Source organism: Solanum lycopersicum, chromosome 8, assembly GCF_036512215.1.
Source record: "Solanum lycopersicum chromosome 8, SLM_r2.1".
NCBI lineage: Eukaryota > Viridiplantae > Streptophyta > Magnoliopsida > Solanales > Solanaceae > Solanum > Solanum lycopersicum.
This window is the reverse complement of record NC_090807.1, coordinates 776,040-794,604: the sequence shown is the minus strand read 5'-3', so window position 1 is coordinate 794,604 and position 18,565 is coordinate 776,040. Positions and strand designations below refer to the sequence as shown.

At 32.0% G+C, this 18,565-nt stretch overlaps 5 protein-coding genes and 2 non-coding genes across 9 annotated transcripts; 4 read left to right on the top strand and 3 right to left on the bottom strand.

Moving 5' to 3' along the window:
* The first annotated feature begins 2,120 nt into the window (after positions 1-2,120).
* On the top strand, positions 2,121-4,294 carry MYC1 (transcription factor MYC1). The gene has a single exon (NM_001301178.2). The coding sequence runs from the start codon at positions 2,182-2,184 to the stop codon at positions 4,072-4,074; it is 1,893 nt and encodes a 630-aa protein (NP_001288107.1). The 5' UTR covers positions 2,121-2,181; the 3' UTR covers positions 4,075-4,294.
* A 3,039-nt stretch (positions 4,295-7,333) lies between these two features.
* On the top strand, positions 7,334-7,672 carry LOC104648593 (uncharacterized). The gene has a single exon (XM_010326162.2). It carries the CDS (start codon positions 7,334-7,336, stop codon positions 7,670-7,672), a length of 339 nt encoding a protein of 112 aa, XP_010324464.2.
* Positions 7,673-8,431: 759 nt separating this feature from the next.
* LOC101260744 (uncharacterized) lies at positions 8,432-12,029 on the bottom strand. Of its 3 annotated transcripts, none has more exons than XM_004244342.5 (3): positions 11,731-12,029; positions 9,106-10,479; positions 8,432-8,756 (listed from the first exon to the last, which is right to left on the bottom strand). In XM_004244342.5, exon 2 carries the CDS (start codon positions 9,870-9,872, stop codon positions 9,222-9,224), a length of 651 nt encoding a protein of 216 aa, XP_004244390.1. In that variant the 5' UTR covers positions 9,873-10,479; positions 11,731-12,029; the 3' UTR covers positions 8,432-8,756; positions 9,106-9,221. The 3 variants fall into 3 exon arrangements, with proteins under 3 accessions (XP_004244390.1, XP_069144027.1, XP_019070920.1); XM_069287926.1 differs by having other exon boundaries at positions 11,307-11,852; XM_019215375.3 differs by having other exon boundaries at positions 11,495-11,783.
* Positions 11,902-11,986, top strand: TRNAM-CAU (transfer RNA methionine (anticodon CAU)). Its single transcript is given in 2 exon segments — positions 11,902-11,939; positions 11,951-11,986. It is a non-coding gene; the product is annotated as a tRNA-Met (tRNA).
* Positions 12,030-12,156: 127 nt separating the features above from the next.
* Positions 12,157-15,331, bottom strand: LOC101260453 (acidic leucine-rich nuclear phosphoprotein 32-related protein). The gene is made up of 2 exons (XM_010326160.4): positions 15,203-15,331; positions 12,157-13,055 (listed from the first exon to the last, which is right to left on the bottom strand). The coding sequence occupies exons 1-2, from the start codon at positions 15,258-15,260 to the stop codon at positions 12,457-12,459; spliced, it is 657 nt and encodes a 218-aa protein (XP_010324462.1). The 5' UTR covers positions 15,261-15,331; the 3' UTR covers positions 12,157-12,456.
* Positions 15,332-15,351: 20 nt separating this feature from the next.
* TRNAM-CAU (transfer RNA methionine (anticodon CAU)) lies at positions 15,352-15,436 on the top strand. Its single transcript is given in 2 exon segments — positions 15,352-15,389; positions 15,401-15,436. It is a non-coding gene; the product is annotated as a tRNA-Met (tRNA).
* Positions 15,437-15,819: 383 nt separating this feature from the next.
* LOC109120956 (uncharacterized) lies at positions 15,820-18,007 on the bottom strand. Its single transcript, XM_019215261.3, has 4 exons — positions 17,880-18,007; positions 17,097-17,276; positions 16,411-16,548; positions 15,820-16,134 (listed from the first exon to the last, which is right to left on the bottom strand). Exons 1-4 carry the CDS (start codon positions 17,901-17,903, stop codon positions 15,955-15,957), a joined length of 522 nt encoding a protein of 173 aa, XP_019070806.1. The 5' UTR covers positions 17,904-18,007; the 3' UTR covers positions 15,820-15,954.
* Between the last annotated feature and the right edge of the window lie 558 nt (positions 18,008-18,565).

Here is an 18,565-nt window from a genome sequence, read left to right as displayed (position 1 = left end):
TAATTTTTAATATGATTATCAAAATACCGAATCGAAGAAAGTAAGTAAATTTTAAGGAATGTAATATGTATGTGGTCTCACCCTTACATGCATTGAATATGTAAAGAGTGTTTTCGAAGGACAAGGATTTTTTTGTTTTTACTATTAATGTATTTTAAAAACTTAAGACAAAATTATTTACTCAAAATTTACATGCGATATTGTACTAAAACGATTTACAATTATTGTAGGTACCTTAATTACTCTGATAGTGCATGGCCTTTAATTACAAGGGATACCAATAACAAAAAAGTCCATATTTGTGATGAATATGTCTTATCACAAAAATTGAGAGGAATATTATGATAGATTTAATGAAAAATTTTAATATGGACAAAAGAATATTATGATAGATTTAAAGAAAAAATTTAATATGGACAAAATTTGTGATGGACTAATAAATTTACTTTTTTCATTACGAATTTTTGGAGCCTCACGTTGAAGATCCAATGACTTGTTTTCAAATTAGTTTCAAAGAATGGCTGAGAATAGTCTTTCTAAAAAAGCATCTTCAATCGATGGCTTGAATTTAATTATTAAAAGAATTATTATATTTGATAATGTATTGATTAGATGCACGTTATGAATTTAAAATTTCATTTTAGACATGAACCTAATATTTAAATAGACACCAACACAAGTATATGACGCGAACAAGTGATATTTAAGTTATGAGTTCAAAATTTATGAATCATTAGTCATAACTAAAAATGTGATACTTTAGGGGATAAGGATAGAAGAGCAAATTTAAATTTTACGTGAACCTTTTTTATTTAAATAGAAAATAATAGAGCGATAAATTCATTATTTATCGAGTTTCAAATCATTAAAAATACAATATATAATATACGAATTAGATGTATATACACATTTGAATTCAATGGTGGACTATATAATTTGATATTTAAGTAAGCAAAAGTAGATAAGGAGTTCAAGTTTAAATTTGTAAACATAGAATTTCCTATTTTAGAGTTTAAGGTAAATTTATGTATATTTTATCGTTTGGAATCTCATTTTACGATGCTACGCTAAATATTAGAAATTGCTAAAAATAATTGTTGTTATTGTAATATAATATCAAAATCAACATGATTTCATTTATTTTCTTTCCATATATGAATTATTTCCATAAAGCCTACATGTAGGAGATATGCTAATTTAATATTTCCTGGAAATAGTTAACTTAGTTGAAACATTGAAGTATTAGATATTTTATTAATATAAGCACTTTAACAAATATGGTTATAAAAAAAAATCTTCTTCTTTTCAATTCCTTTAACATTCATTGAAAATCTTCTTATTTAACAATATTTTTCCAATTAGTTCAATAACTCGTCTTCAATCATCGAAGATATTTAATGTTACTTTTTTTGAAGTAATGAAATTTACTTCTAATAATCTTGTCTTTTTTTTAAATTGGAAATGGGAATAGAAAATGATAAGACGAAATTAAATCCTCACCTACAAGATAAAAGTTTAGATAAGTTTTGATAGTTAATTAAATGAATTTCAAATTTTTTAATACTTAAATACTTCTCATTAATAATTGTAAAGATATCTACTTTTTTCATTCACTTTTTACTTCAAAAATAAATCAAATTATGTCACACTTTCACTGTAATAAATTATATATATATAATAAAAAAAAAGAAAAATCTTCTACCTATATAAGTACGACTCTCTAATGGTGTTAAGTAAAAAGAAAAATTTAGTATAAAGTCCTAGGTAGTTAAAAAGTAAAAAGTAGAACTAATGCCGGCTTTCCTTATCCTACGTATAATTTTCCCATAAATCGCCCACCTTAATTTTTTTTTTCTGATTTTTCATTTGGCATCGAAGCTTATATTAGAATTTAAACTTACGTTAAAATTTTTTATAATGGCACTAAAATTTTTACTAACATAAATAATTATCCCATCCTAATAAAAATTTAAATAAAAAATATTTGATTAAAAATACTTACCGTTTTTCTCGGAACCCTCTTCTCTTTGTCCACTCACTTTCCTCACTCATTTATTTTTGAGCTCACAATATTTTTATTATATATATATATATATCCACAAAAATCTCTACTCTCATTTCTCACCTAACAAACAAAATCTCTCATTTTCTGTTTTTTGTAAAATTCTTCAATTTAATTGAATGACGGACTATAGATTATGGAGTAATACCAATACTACTAATACATGTGATGATACTATGATGATGGATTCTTTTTTATCTTCCGATCCATCCTCTTTTTGGCCTGCTTCCACTCCCAATCGTCCGACTCCGGTGAACGGAGTCGGAGAAACGATGCCGTTTTTCAATCAAGAGTCACTACAGCAAAGGCTTCAGGCTTTAATTGACGGTGCTCGTGAATCATGGGCATATGCTATTTTCTGGCAATCGTCAGTTGTTGATTTTGCGAGCCAAACTGTATTGGGTTGGGGAGATGGGTATTATAAAGGAGAAGAAGATAAGAATAAACGGAGAGGGTCGTCTAGTTCAGCAGCTAATTTTGTTGCTGAGCAAGAGCATAGAAAGAAGGTGCTTCGGGAGCTGAATTCATTAATATCCGGTGTACAAGCTTCCGCCGGAAACGGAACTGATGATGCAGTGGATGAGGAAGTGACGGATACTGAATGGTTTTTTCTGATTTCAATGACCCAATCGTTTGTTAACGGTAACGGGCTTCCGGGCTTGGCGATGTACAGTTCAAGCCCAATTTGGGTTACTGGAACAGAGAAATTAGCTGCTTCTCAATGTGAACGGGCCAGGCAAGCCCAAGGTTTCGGGCTTCAGACGATTGTGTGTATTCCTTCAGCTAACGGTGTAGTGGAGCTTGGTTCGACTGAGCTGATATTCCAAAGCTCGGATTTGATGAACAAGGTTAAGTATTTGTTTAACTTCAATATTGATATGGGGTCTGTTACAGGCTCAGGTTCGGGCTCAGGCTCTTGTGCTGTGCATCCTGAGCCCGATCCTTCGGCCCTTTGGCTTACGGATCCATCTTCCTCGGTTGTGGAACCTAAGGATTCGTTAATTCATAGTAGTAGTAGGGATGTTCAACTTGTGTATGGAAATGAGAATTCTGAAAATCAGCAGCAGCATTGTCAAGGATTTTTCACAAAGGAGTTGAATTTTTCGGGTTATGGATTTGATGGAAGTAGTAATAGGAATAAAACTGGAATTTCTTGTAAGCCGGAGTCCAGGGAGATATTGAATTTTGGTGATAGTAGTAAGAGATTTTCAGGGCAATCACAGTTGGGTCCTGGGCCTGGGCTCATGGAGGAGAACAAGAACAAGAACAAGAACAAGAAAAGGTCACTTGGATCAAGGGGAAACAATGAAGAAGGAATGCTTTCGTTTGTTTCGGGTGTGATCTTGCCAACTTCAACAATGGGGAAGTCCGGGGATTCTGATCACTCAGATCTCGAAGCCTCAGTGGTGAAGGAGGCCGTTGTAGAACCTGAAAAGAAGCCGAGGAAGCGAGGGAGGAAACCAGCCAATGGAAGGGAGGAGCCATTGAATCACGTGGAAGCGGAGAGACAGAGGAGGGAGAAATTGAATCAAAGATTCTACGCGCTCAGAGCCGTAGTCCCAAATGTGTCTAAAATGGATAAGGCATCACTTCTTGGAGATGCAATTGCATACATCAATGAGTTGAAATCAAAAGTTCAAAATTCAGATTTAGATAAAGAGGAGTTGAGGAGCCAAATTGAATGTTTAAGGAAGGAATTAACCAACAAGGGATCATCAAACTATTCCGCCTCCCCTCCATTGAATCAAGATGTCAAGATTGTCGATATGGACATTGACGTTAAGGTGATTGGATGGGATGCTATGATTCGTATACAATGTAGTAAAAAGAACCATCCAGCTGCCAGGCTAATGGCAGCCCTCAAGGACTTGGACCTAGACGTGCACCACGCTAGTGTTTCCGTGGTGAATGATTTGATGATCCAACAAGCCACAGTCAAAATGGGGAGCCGGCTTTATGCTCAAGAACAGCTTAGGATAGCATTGACATCAAAAATTGCTGAATCGCGATGAAATTATGTCCCTAGTGAGCTATGTATAATGTTATCTTCTAATGAGCGAGAATTTTCTTCTCTGTATATAAATGTGATGAAACCAATACTAGAGATCTCGAGTTGAGGCTTTTTAGTTCATGTAAGATTAGATATATATATATGATGCAGCTTCATCCTTTTGTATTCTTCATCCAGGAAATAAATGAGAAACCAATAATTGGTGGCTGATGATCAACTTCATGTTATTACTAATTCTCGTTCCCTCTTCTTTTGGGATACAACACTTGTCATTTTACATTAGGCAAATTAGAAGAAAATACTAAGCATTTTTTAATTGAACGTAACATGTCATGTGTGAACTAGAGTCACAAGTTCAATTCATGTAACAAACAATCACCTTTGCATTTTAGTGGAGAAGGATGCATTGAGTTTCAACTTGTACACTAACTAGTCATAAGAGATTACTTTGTTATAAAAAAAAAAAACAATTTTTGACCTTGTTGTGTATATAATATATGATTCGAGTTTGGACGAAAGTTTTTATTTAATTATGATGGATATATTAGTTATGGAGTACACAATTGCCTTTACTATAAAACTTATTACTTTTTAATAATAAATATTTTTTTAATGTAAATATATAAATATAATCAAAACTTAATATAAATGGATGTATTACTAATCAGTTGCTTGTTTTAGTCTAGAAGAAAGCACCAAACAAAGGGGTAGGGCTGCATTTTCATTTATAGAGAATTCATTGAATTTGGTCAAATCATAGCTGTATTCATTGGACTAGGAAATATTTAAAAAGTATATATATTATTGTTTATAATAATATAATGTCATGAGTATCATTTGAGTTTGAAGTGACACAAGCCCTTTAAATGCAGTTGATTTAGGCACAAACTTTGTTATTATTCCCGCCGTCCAAATAGTTGTTACATTTGGCTTCCTAAAAATTAATTTAACTAATTTTTAAATTTAATTTTATATTTTGAAAAATTAAAGTTTATAAATACAAAAATTATTTTAATTTCTTACATATAATTAAAAAATATATATAAAATTTATATAATTTAGCGCTGGAAAATTATTTTGAAAACAGAGGAAGTATTATTATTATTTTGGTCTTATGAATTGTGTGATAAACAGTTTATATCTGTTAATCAAATAGACAGAGATTGATAGATGTGACAAAGATTCGTTTTTTGTTTGAGGTTTTATAAAAGGAAAATTGTATAAAATAGCAAACTAATAACTTAAATTAAATGGAATAGCTAGGGTTTGATTTAATTGTGCTCCATAGCAAACGTTGGCAAAAATTTACCAGAAGTCTCGCTCGCCACTCTCCCATTCTCGCCTCTCTCGCTTTATACATAGAAGTGTATAATTTATGTTTCTGTTTTGTATAAAGCGAGAGAAAATTGTATATACACATGCAAAAATGTATATCTTTGTGTTATACACTTAATTATATAATTTACAAACATTTTACTTCAAATATTGCAGCGAAAAAGGCCAAAGAATTATACAATCGTGAATTATATAATTGCAGTGAAATACAATTTTTTCTAGCTTTATACAACAGAAGTGTATATATTGTATTTCTGTTTTTGTATAAAGCGAGAAAAACATATATCTTCTTGCTATACACTTATAATTATGCAATATACATACATTTTAATTCGATTAAACTGTATACAAAACTAATTATACAATTGCAGCGAAATGGCGAATTATACAATTTAGGCCAGCGAATTATACACTTTTATATGTATAGCGAATTATACAGTTTTTATATTTGCTATGGAGCGCATATATTATACAAATATGATTTTTTTGTTTGCTATATGTGAAAGTTGCCCTTTTATAAAAGCTTTTATGTATAGTTTGATTTGTTTTTTTAAAAAATAAAATATGACAACTTTAGTATCAAAATAGATTAAATTTATATACAATAAATAGTTATATTTTACAGCCAGCCATTTATCTTTCTTTTTTTTCAAGCCACAAAATCACCTTGTAGAAAGTTATTTTGTTCGATATTTTATTGCTAATATATAAAAATATTATTATAAAAAGCATGTAATATATATATAAAAATTTGATTTCAAAGAATACTTTGATCATTATAATGATATGTTAATATAAATAATAATTATTATAGATTAATCTGATCGTATATTTTCAGTATACATTAATATATACATCTAAAATATGACTGTATTAAATATGAACAAAATCATTTACATCACCCTATATAATATTTTAATTAAAAAGATGTATAAAGAAGAATAAAAAACGCTGAAGTTTAAAGCGAATGTTATTGACCAGATCAAATTGACTTGAAGACCAAAATTGAATTGTTGAATACAATTAATTAATTTAAAAATGACCATGTTTTACATGTGAAATTCATTTATATATATATATATATATCATATATTATTATAGTATTCACATTTTGTTGTTTACACTGATGGTTCCGTTAAGTGTTCACATTTCTTTGTTTAACACTAAACTTTGGAGGGAAGGATGTGAAAATAAAAAATTTGGGTAGAAAATTAATCGATAATTTAATATTGTCTAATTTATCTTATGTATATTATGATCATTACTCCCTTATTATCTTTGTATTTTTTTAATCTTGATTATCATATTATTTAGTATTTTTTTATCCTTAATTTTGATATGTTTTACTTGAGTCAAAAATCTATAGAAAATAATTTTTCTATTTTTACAAGATAAGGGTAAAGATGTGCGAACACAACTTTTTTGAAGCCCCACTTATGAAATTACACTGAACATATTGTTGTAGTAACTGTACGAACTCTTTTTTCTTTCTATATAAACAAATGTATAACTAAAGTATTTAGTAAAATAAAAATATAATTCTATTTAGTTCATGAATGAGACCACAATATGAATGTATAGAGCTGGGGATATTTTTTGTTTTTGTGTAGATGGATATTAATCGAAGATGTATTGGTTCTTAATAGTAAGAATAACAATAGCCATTACCCTAAAGATTGATTCACCTTTATTTTAGGGTATAAACCAAAAAAGAATGGACATTATTAACACGAGACCTTTAGCATTTCCAAAAAAAATGGGAGAATTTTGTTATTTATTTAAAAAGAAAAAAAAAAAAAGAACACACCCTTAACCTCAATATCCTCAAAAATTCAACCATCAATATCATTATTTTATTTTCATATCCTATGCATTTTTTATTAGCTTGTAAACTTTTAATTTTCTTCCTATTCTTTTATACAACAATGACTCTCAATTGTTTAACCTGCCAAGCTCTAAAAAGAACAGATTCACATGAGGAACTAAGGGAAACACTGAATCATGTTAATGATAAGTCGAATTTTCGTCTTTTTTCAGTGGGAATGGAGAGGAACTGGTCAGGGAACTTGGTTGAAAGACGGAAATATGAAAAAACGAGGGGTCGAACCATAATGGGAAAAGAAAATAATACGCGAAACGGTTCTCGGAGGGTTCATAATAGTGGTCCGATAGAGTTCATGACTGATTCGCCAAGATTGGCAAGGAGCCCCGGGATGAGAAGAGATTGGAGTTTTGAGGATTTGAGGCAGGTGATTAAGCGTTGATTAACGCGTTATTAAGGGTTGATTTATAATCATCTATGTACATGATGAAGCTATTGAATTATCTTTTATCTGTATTCCTATATGTTATGCATTTCATTGTTTATATATATATAAATATACAAACATCAATGCAGATATTATTTACATATTTAAATCTTAATTAATCTATGCTGGTACGAAGTAACAATCAACGGTCATATACTGGGCCTATTGACTTAACTTAAGATTATTGATTGTTTCATCTAAAGAATTATACTAATATCCAAGATGAAACAAAACCTAAGGGCAAATTTGCAAGGAAGTAGCTAAAATTGATGACTAATAAAGCTATATTGGTGAAGTCACTCACATTCATCGAAGGAGATTCAATTGAATACCCTTCGAGAGAAGATTGAATTGTATATATAGGTTATATAAACTATTCAAGCAACAGTAAAGTTGTCTCCTCATGAAAAGTCACGGGTTTAAACCGTGGAAGCAACCATTAATGCCTACATTAGGGCAGGTTGTCTACATCACACCCTTTGAGGTGTGATCCTTCCTCAAACCCAGCATGTCATGGAATACTTTGTGGACCGAGTAGAACTTATATATAGATTGTTGAATCTCCTAAACAATACAAATATTTTGTCTAATCTTCTTGATCAACATTCTGACTCCGCCACTAAATATAGCCTGGTCTAGCCTAATTTTATGCTATAATAGTATTTGTGCAATCATAATCAATAAATACTTCCCTTAATCAAACTCAGAACCATATGCAAAATTCAAACTGTGAAATGTTTCTTGAATGATAAACCGCACAAGGGATGATCGATCCACATACAACAGATACAAAAAAACAACATATCCAGTGTAATTCCAACAAGTGGAGTTATCCACGTACAACATATATGTACAGAAACACATCGTCCGAGTCTCGTGAAATATATGAAGATTCATTTCGTTGGAAGAAAGTATCCTAAAGTTACTCTAAAACCTAACTTCATACCTGACAAACCTGGACGTTAGCAATGGTCAGGATCTTCTCACTTGTTTAATCAGAAGCAAAAAATAAGAGCCGTGTAAGTCGGGCATCCGATATCTGCAATTGCATCAGTTAATGAGTAATAGGAAAAGGTCCAAATTTACCCTCCGTTGTGATCGTTTCATACTTGCCCTTGACTTTAACAGAGCTCCAGCATTGATTGAGTGTAATCCACATGTCAAAAAACATTGCTAAAAAGGTCCAGATTTACACCTCTACTTGTAACTATGGTTCAAAATTGTCCACCATAACACTTTAGGTTGGATCTCCATTAAGGTCAAGGACAAATAGAGACGATTTGCTAACAAGGGTATGAATGGAAGGTCTAAAAATATAGTCGTATACAACTAAGATGTTTTTTATAGTAGAACAAAATTAAAGGGGAAAGAAGGAACGGAACACTTACAATATCATTCAAAGTTCATCCGTCCATCCAATGTTGTACATAATGATATTGCAAAAGGCTGCTAACAATTGATAATGTTCTGTGACATACTTGACCTTAACATATTGTCAACAATTTCAGCTCTTCTTATTTCTAGCTTCTGCTTTCCAATTTCTCCTGCTGGCAATAGATTTGGGTGTTCCGATATTTTCCGATGCAGTCACAGGTGAAGAAATAACATCACTCATCGCGACATCTGACTGTTCAACGTGGGTAAGTAATGTTGCTTGACCTTCACCAATTGAAGCTAAATCTGGAGAAACCGTATTATTAGTACTAACTTCATTCTGCCTGGCAACATGGGCCTTTCGGGCATCCCTTTTCCAATTTCGCCCGGAGTAAACACGGGTGACAGACTCTCGGGAAGAAGCATCCACTGGCATTACATATGCCCGGGGAGTGACATTCACTGGAACTGAAGAGGCAAGAGGAGCAACATTCACTGGCATTGAAGAGTCCAGCGGAGCAACTTCTACTGGAACCGAAGAGTCCAGCGAAGCCACATTCACTGGCAGTGTACTATCCTGGGGAGAAACAATCACGGGCACCCCCACTGGCAATGAAACTAGCTGGTTTGTGCCCAACACCTTCATACTATCAGCTTTAAGACGTTTCCTTTCTCTATATCTGCGTTGACGCTCCCGATTTTTTAGCCTCTTAGCCAAAATGTCATCACTGACTAAGGTTTTCGGCCCATTATCCTGAGGTTTCTTCACAGGAACATCCATTCTTGAAGTTCAATTATCGGTTCAAACTAACAAGAAACCAGCATTTGCAGACAAACTTCTTCACACGGTAAAATACTTGTTTATTCCAAGGAAGAACCTCACAGAACAGTACAAATATATGATGTCTTAACCATCTCAGATAGTGAATCAGACAACAAAGTGCTTACTTTGACATCAATTTAACTCGGGGAAACCCTGAATTTATCTACTCCAAGGAGAGTACAGGAGTTTCGGGTTCATGGTCTGCAGGAGAAAGCTGTATTTGGCAATCTTATCTGCTATTCAGCATAAAACGACAGAATCTCCTAGGGACCCTGAATAAATACCCTCAGAGGAATACCTAGTTATACTCAACTGAAAATTATCATTTCCGCAGACACGTCAATACAGATTAAGCCATTCATCTTGCAAAACATAGTGATATGATGGCTAAAGAGAACTATTCCCCCTTAAAAACCCCAATAGGCAAAATACTACAAAACAATAACCTCATGTGCAATGCAGCGCTTGAGGCCAACGTTAACGTAGTGTGCAATTCTTTAACTGTTAAGCAGCGTCTACAGAGAACTAATACACATCACCATGACAGGCAGACTTCAGACACGTCCTGTACCAAAAAAAAAAAAATCAATCATCACATCTTAACCAAAACTTGCGTGCCAGTAGGGCTTCATATTGCTTCACAGAATACAAATTGTAATTAAATTTTAACACATTGACTTAGACACGGAAGCTCAATTACTAAAATATTTAAATGATAATGATTCGGAAATCCAAACTCATCACCGGGAAAAATACAGTTGCTTATCATAGTTTATAAAATTTATTCATTTATACAAAATGCTCACAAATTCCCATTTCACAAAAGAAGCTGCTTCCTGACTGCCAATTTCATATTGATTGCAGTTTTGTTTTAAGATGCTCAAGCATTTCTCCAGATAGTTTGACAAGTATCTCTCCAAATCTTCTGTAAATAGCATAATTACTCTTTACATAACGTACACACTAATCTCACATACCCCTACCTCCCTTTGTTCTCTTGTTTTGTTTTGAAAAGTTTATAAAAGACGCTTCATAAAATCCTAAAGCATTTCTAATCAAGACTCAATACTCCAACATGGTTTGTGAAAAAAAAAAACTTATTTTTGCACATGCATAGCGTCTACAAGCTAAATAACTAAAGAAACTCAGGTTAGAACAAAGGTGAGTGAAAGATTGCAACTTCCATTGAAACCAAAAAAAAGAAGATTGCATTTTGCCCTTTTTTCCCCTTTTGTTTCCATTTATTGGGTGAATAAGGGCAAGTTCAATTTTGAGTAAGATAACAAACAAGAGAATGATACTTTAGGAAAAATAAGCAGGGCAAAAATGACAACACAGCATAAAGAAGATTGAGTTTAACAATGAAGCAGCAAGCAAAAGAGCAAAGTGCACCCGCATTAGCAAGATCCAAAAAGGGCCAAACTTCAAGGAGGTGTGATGTTAGACAATCTAACCGAACCCGTGGCCTAAAGGTCACACAAACTGTTGCTAACCTTGTACCAAAAGAGCTAGTTTATCAAAAATACAAGGTACAAACTGTAAACCATAAAGTACAAACTACTCTAACATAGCACCACTACCTCCTATTTTTCTGAAGTTCCATTAAGACTTTTGATTAGAATCCTAAGGCATTTTTAATCAAACTAAGCAAACACAGCCCATAATTAAGGAAAGTGAACGTTTGCAACTTCCTTGTGAAAAAAAGATTCCATCTTTGCCTCTTTTACTTACTTTTTTTTTTTTTCACAGAAAGAATTCTATAAACAAGAAAATGATACTTGATAAAAAAAAATAAAAAATCAATGAAAGGGCAAACCTGAATGAGGGGTTTGCTTGTTGATGAAAGGGGGGGAAAGATGTGAAAACCCTAGACATGTAAGAAGATAGAACAAGAACAATGGTGTTTTTGGGCCAAAAAATTCTTGTCCTTTTGAAGTTGAAAAGATTGATGATGAGAAAATACGTAAATGGTGTGTTGTTAGCAATTGGGGTGGTGGCGCAGTTGGCTAGCGCGTAGGTCTCATAGCTTCTGAGAAATCCTGAGGTCGAGAGTTCGAGCCTCTCTCACCCCATCATCCTTTTTTCAACATTTCTCATTCGATGCTATTCGTATTTACCAAAACAAATACAACATCACTTCATATATTAATTACCCTTTTATTACCAAAGAGAGCAAGAAACTCAGGCAGGACCTAGAACATTAAAGTAGGAAAAAGAAAAGATTCAAGTACTTGCTGCTAACTTGTCCAATAAAAATTGATTTTTCTTATAATAATGATTCTAGGTAACGAAACTCAAGTGTGTTTAAACTAAGCCCACCATATATAAATACTTGCACCAAAATAGCAGACCAAACAGAGTTGAACAACTAAAAAACACCAACACATACAATTAAAAAAAAAATCTTGAACCAAAGTTCTTAAACTAAACTAAACTAAAATGGTGTCATAATCCCAACAGTGATTAGAACTAAGGACTACAAGAACCATCATCCATCATACATGAAGGGGGATTGACCTCTATACTATATAGGGCCTATCGACTATCGTTTAGATGGTCTCTCATCATCCTCATCCTCATCCTCTCCGCCATCATCATCGTCAGAGTCATCATCTTTGCTTGATCTCTTCCTCTTTGGCGGGGCCTCCACCTTTCCGCTAGTGTCTTCATCATCATCCTCTTCCTCTTCCTCCTCAAAACCCTCTTCCTCGCCATTTTCTTCTGGTTCAAAATCACTAGCATCTTCTTCATCCTCAGCACGTGCCACTGGCCTAACAAGATACTCCGTGCCCAGATCTCCCTCTTCTTCACCTTCCTCCTCATCTTCATCATCTTCATCATCGTCGTCGTCGTCGTCATCATCATCACTGTCACCTTCATCGTCCTCATCATCCTCATCCTCATCCTCCTCATCATCATCTATAGAGTGAACTTGTGGACCACTGCCAGAGCTCTGTATGACCTCTTTCTCCTCCTGATCATCATCCTCATCACCGTCTTCATCATCATCGTCCTCGTCATCATCGTCCTCGGCGTCCACTTCCGCATCTTCGTCAAACTCTTGGAGATCTTCATGAGTTGTTTCTTCCTCAAACTCGCGTTCATCATTGACGATAGCCATGTCGGAAAATTCACCTGAGACTTTTTTTCCAGAAAAGTTAAAATTAGATCTTCAGAAAGTTTTTATTTGTCTTGAATCACTACATGCAGATAGCAAAAGAAGAAGAAAGAAAATCCACAACATAAGAGAGGTCAACCTAACGACTGCATACATATGATATCCATTTAGTTCTCCGCGAATTCACACGAGAATTTGGTCCAACAAGCAACTACTATTCTACATGAAATTATTTGCATCTTGCATTTTTCTTTCCTCACTTTTACCTCCCATCTATAGGGCTGAATAGGGGGAAGTTCCAATTAAACAAAGGCAACGAAAAAAATGTACCTAAACAAGAGAACGATGCTTTGAAAAAAAATGAATTATGTATGAAGGGCAAATATTATATTACAGCATTAAGATTGACTTAATGATTGTAATTCTAAGAAATTGAATTGTTGAGCAAATAATGGAATTTGTAGAAGTACTTAAAAAGCATGAAGCAGTAACCAAAAGAGAAAGCGCATCACAGATACACCGTACAAGCTGTAAAAAGTACAAACTAATCTTACACCACTCCCTTCCATTGTTCTCTTGTATTGTACTTGATAAGTTCCTACGAACCTTGATTCGAGTACTAAAGCATTTTTGCAACTTCCCAATGAAATAAAAAAGAAAAAGATTGCACTTTTTGCCCTTTTTTCTCACTTTTTTCTATTCATGGGCTGAATAGAGGCAAGTTCAATTCAAGAAAAGAAAATGATAAAATGGACATAAACAAGAGAATGATAATCCAGGAAAAAATGAACTCTATAACAACCTACCCAGAGCAATCCCACAAGTGGGTTCTGCAAAAGGTACACGCAAACCTAACCACTATGTTTATGGGGGTAAAGAAGTTGTTTCTGATAAACTCACGTCTCAAGAGAAAAGAAGAATTAGAAGCACGATTATAAGAAAAACTTAACTCTATAAGAAAGGGAAAAATCACATCACGGTATAAACAAGATTTAGTTAAATCATGAAGCAGCAACCAAAAGTACATCACAAATACAAGGTACAATCTGTAAACATGAAGTACAAACTACTCTAAGATACCACTACCCCTATTGTTCATAAGTTCCATTAAGACCCTTGATTATAATCCTCAATCATTTTAGTCAAGACCTAATAACAAAAGAATTATTGAGCCGAGGGTCTATTGGAAAAAGACTCTTTACTTTGCAAAAACTCCACCCTCCTAAGACCCTACTTTGTGGGACTACACTAGGTATGTTGTTGTACCAGTAACTAAAGAAACTTAGCTCATACACAAGTCAAAGTTTGTAACTAGGCAGTTGAAAATAGACTAAAGATTCCATCTTTACCCCCTCTTTCTCACTTTTTTTTTTTCAATTTACAGGGCGAATAGACAAAATTGAATCAAAAGAAACAATTCAACATACAAGACAACAATACTTCGGAAAATAAACCCATGGGAAATGTAAAAATCACATCATAGCATAAACAAGATTGAGTTAAAGCATGAAACAGCAACCAAAAGAGCAAGCATATCACAAATACAAGGTACAAGCTGTAAAACATAAAGTACAAACTGCTCTCACATACCACTAACTCCCATTGTTACCAAGTTTCGTTCTTAATGAAGACACAATAACCAAAGAACCTCAACTCATAATCAATGTAAGTGAAAGTTTGCAACTTGCAGTGAAAAAAAAACTCAAAAATTCCCCTTTTTCTCACTGTTTCCCCCAATTTATGTGGCAAATAGGAACCAAAAGAAAGAATCTTATAAACAAGACAAAAAAAAACTATAGGAAGGGCAAAAAACACATGATAGCATAAACAAGATTTGATTCAAAGAATGAAGCAGCAACCAAAAAGAGCAAGTATATCACAAATACAAGGTACATGTTGTAAAACATAAAGCACAAACTACTCTAACATAACACTACTTGCCATTGTTTTTAACTTCCATTCTTAAATCAAGATTTACTAACTTAACTTTGTAACTTCCCAGTTGAAGAAACACTAAAAAGACTTCATCTTTACCCCTTTTTCTCACTTTTTAATATATTTTTTTCAATTATTGGGTAATTAGATGACAATAATCAAAGAAAGAACTCTTAAACAAGAGAATAACACTTCAAAAAAACAAAAATCTATGAAAGGGCAAAAAAATTAGTACCTGAATGAGGGGTTTGCTTGGTGATGAAAGAGGGGAAGATGTGAAAAACCCTAGACATGTAAGAAGATAGAGCAAGAACGATGGCGTTTATTGACAAAGTTTTTAACTTCTAGGATTAAATAATAATATGTGATAGTTAGTGAACAATTGGGGTGGTGGCGCAGTTGGCTAGCGCGTAGGTCTCATAGCTTCTGAGAAATCCTGAGGTCGAGAGTTCGAGCCTCTCTCACCCCATCATCTTTTTTCACCATTTCTCATTCGATGCTATTCGTATTTTTTATTTATGTCATTTTTTATTCGATGTTTAGTACTTCTTTGTATTTTGTTGTCGTTTCTCATTTGATGTTCGGTTCTTGTTTGTTTTTTGTTGTCATTTTTCGTTCGATGTTCGGTTCTTGTTTGTATTTTTTGGTCATTCTTATTTGGTTCATTCCTAACTAATTAAAAATTCTTGCTTTAAGGGTAAAGTGTTATCTACTAATATAATTTTATTTCGAAATTTTGAAGTTGAGCCCTTCCTAATATCCTTTAATACTTATTTGAGGGGCGGACTAATTCTTCTTCGAGTTAGGAATGGAAGTTAATTATTTCAAATCAAAGGCACCTTACATTTCAGGTGTTCAATCAAACACATTAGCTATATATAAATGGAATTAAATAAATTAGCAAGACACAAAATACATATATATGTCTTTCTCCCAAAATTCATTAACAAAATTAAGGTTAAAATTGGAATATAGTTTTAGTAGTTATTAGCAACCTAAGATCCTGAGATGTGGCCAACTTGCTTTCAAACTTTTTTTCTTCCCATTTTTACTTGTAATATTTTCAACATCTTTAGTACTTTTGCTTCTCCCAAAATGCAATGGCTTCTTCGTTTTCTTCATGCATGTTGATTGCTCCAAATCTTGTGCCAAATTATGAGATTGTTTCTACAAGAAAAAAAAAAAAGAGACTATTTACATTCAATATATATAAGAAATAATATGTATCTTTTATAAGTAACCGTCCATTAAAAACAAGATTAATTAGTAAAGCAGAAGACTAAATATGTAGATTATTTTTATAGCAAAATAAAAAGAAATTTTTTTAATTATATATTGATAATTTAATAAAATTTCACGGACTGTACCACATTCTATATCAGACTTGATATGTAACATATTTATGCCGATACATAAAATGTAAATTTAGATGTACAAAATTACCTGTGAAAAATCAAAAATTGGATAAGAAGAAGCTGCTTGTCTCTTGGCATCATTATTTTTTGATTTTTCTGCAAATGGAGTCTGTGTATTTGATGAAGAGCTGCATGATGTTCTTGCATTTTCAATTTCCAGGCACAGCTGCATTAATAAATATGATTAGTTATATATCACTGCAACTTATATAATACTATTAAGATTTGAGCTTCTTATTTTTTTTGTTAGTTTAATTTATTATTTTAATCATGAACTTTATCGATAAATTTAACTAATTTATATTTGTATCGATATTATTATCAAAAATATATATTTTCATAATTCAAACTTGAGACGATTGATTAAAAGGTCGTAAAAGAGAAAATAAAAGAAATCACGGTAACGGTGGACATGCATATATAATATTGATACTTAGACAATTTTTTGTTACAAATAATTACTAAGTGAAGTTTTGTGATAATAGTAAAAGATTAAATGATTTTTTAATTATAAAATTAACTTAACAACCTTAGTGAAATAAAATAAAAAATTAAATGATCATTGGTGAAATTAATCTCATAATTTGTATTGGAGTGTTAAGAATAATCAATAAACATCAATGTGTTATTTTAATAAAATGTGATCGTTTATAACTAAATTTTTTTAGATAAAAATTAAAATTCAAATAAATAAATTGAAAAAAAATATTTTACCTGAAAAAGTCGAGTCTCAAGAGAATTAATTCTTTCCAATAGTGAATTTTTGGATGAAGCTTCTTGAATTGCCACTTTCATTGGAACAAATTTCCCTTCTCCTTTGCAGCATATTGAAACTGATTTCTGACTTTTAATTATTTTCTTTTTCAACTGCTCTTTTTTTTCAATACGTTTTACCTTTAAATAATAAATAAATAAATAAACAAAATAATAAGAGTTATAAAAAGTATATATAACAAGAATGAAAAACGTTATCATAATTATACACCATAAAAAATTATAATGGGATAGATATAATCTTTTTAAAATCATAAGCAAAATGTCTCTAGCTAAAATCCCCAATCATACAAAACAACATGATATAGGGAGATAAGTAGGCCTTATGTGACGAGTCGAGAGATTTAATGTCTTAAAGAAGATTAAGAGAATGATAATATTCTTGAAAGTAAACTTTAATTAATAAACATAAGATAAATCAAGTCTCAAAACTTACATGTCACCTCATAACCTAGAACTAGTGGTGATAGGGCTGATGTGATATCTCCGAAATTGAGATTTGATGGTATTTGTAGAGTGGATCCATTAGTTGTTAAAGTTGGATTGTAATAATAAAAACTATCGATAGAATATAAAAAAATATCACAAGTATGTATACACGTTTCGATAAACTCATAAGTACACTTAGCCAGGATTCTAAAACAGATACTAAGCATTGAATATAAAAAAACTCATATATATTATACCAAATTAAAGATGATAAGTTTCGAGAAATAAACTTACAACAAGAGAATCTAAAGGATCCATACTTGAGAGGAGAAATGATTTTTGGTTTTCTTACTTGTTTAGTTGTGCATTTATTTATTGGAATTGTTAAGGTGTAAAATAAATCTGAACTTTTATGTTAAGACTTTTTCTAAAATTGTTAAGATTTTCCCATAAATCTCTCCTCTTTTTTGAACAATTCTATACACATCTAAACCAATTATTTTAAGGTTTTAATATTGAAGTTTTCTCATAAATCGATTAGTTTTATATTGATAGAGTTTATTATAGTCCTTAATCCCATCTTTCATCTAGGACTACTATCCATGTGAACAAGCTCAACACACTACTAGCGTATATTGAATATTTTGAAAGCAATGTTAATATAATATAATTTAATAAAGATCGGCAATAGAGTGAGGAAAAATTATTTGAAATTTTAAGTATCATTCTTATGAAAATTATACTTAGGTGTCATATTTCAATTATTTGAAATTTCAAGTATCAAATAATAATGCTTGAATTTTTTTTTTATAAGCTCACGAACGACGTTGACATAATTTATCATTTTTAAATGGTTAAAATATGAACAAAAATTGATAGCCAAATGTGACTATGATTATTTGGTAATATACAAACAAGATCAAGAAGTTTCTTAAAAGACAATTGTCCAGCCAAAAAACTTAAATATTCTTAAATTTAAG

Coding starts and splice junctions, on each gene's coding strand:
- MYC1 (NM_001301178.2), top strand. CDS start 2,182: ATGACGGACTATAGATTATGGAGTAATACCAATACTACTAATACATGT.
- LOC104648593 (XM_010326162.2), top strand. CDS start 7,334: ATGACTCTCAATTGTTTAACCTGCCAAGCTCTAAAAAGAACAGATTCA.
- LOC101260744 (XM_004244342.5), bottom strand. CDS start 9,872: ATGGATGTTCCTGTGAAGAAACCTCAGGATAATGGGCCGAAAACCTTA.
- LOC101260453 (XM_010326160.4), bottom strand. CDS start 15,260: ATGTCTAGGGTTTTTCACATCTTCCCCTCTTTCATCACCAAGCAAACC. Junction 13,056..15,202: donor CAAGCAAACCCCTCATTCAG/GTACTAATTTTT, acceptor CTGGAAAAAAAG/TCTCAGGTGAATTTTCCGAC.
- LOC109120956 (XM_019215261.3), bottom strand. CDS start 17,903: ATGGATCCTTTAGATTCTCTTGTT. Junction 16,549..17,096: donor TTGAGACTCGACTTTTTCAG/GTAAAATATTTT, acceptor TTATTAATGCAG/CTGTGCCTGGAAATTGAAAA. Junction 16,135..16,410: donor CAATTTTTGATTTTTCACAG/GTAATTTTGTAC, acceptor TTTTTCTTGTAG/AAACAATCTCATAATTTGGC.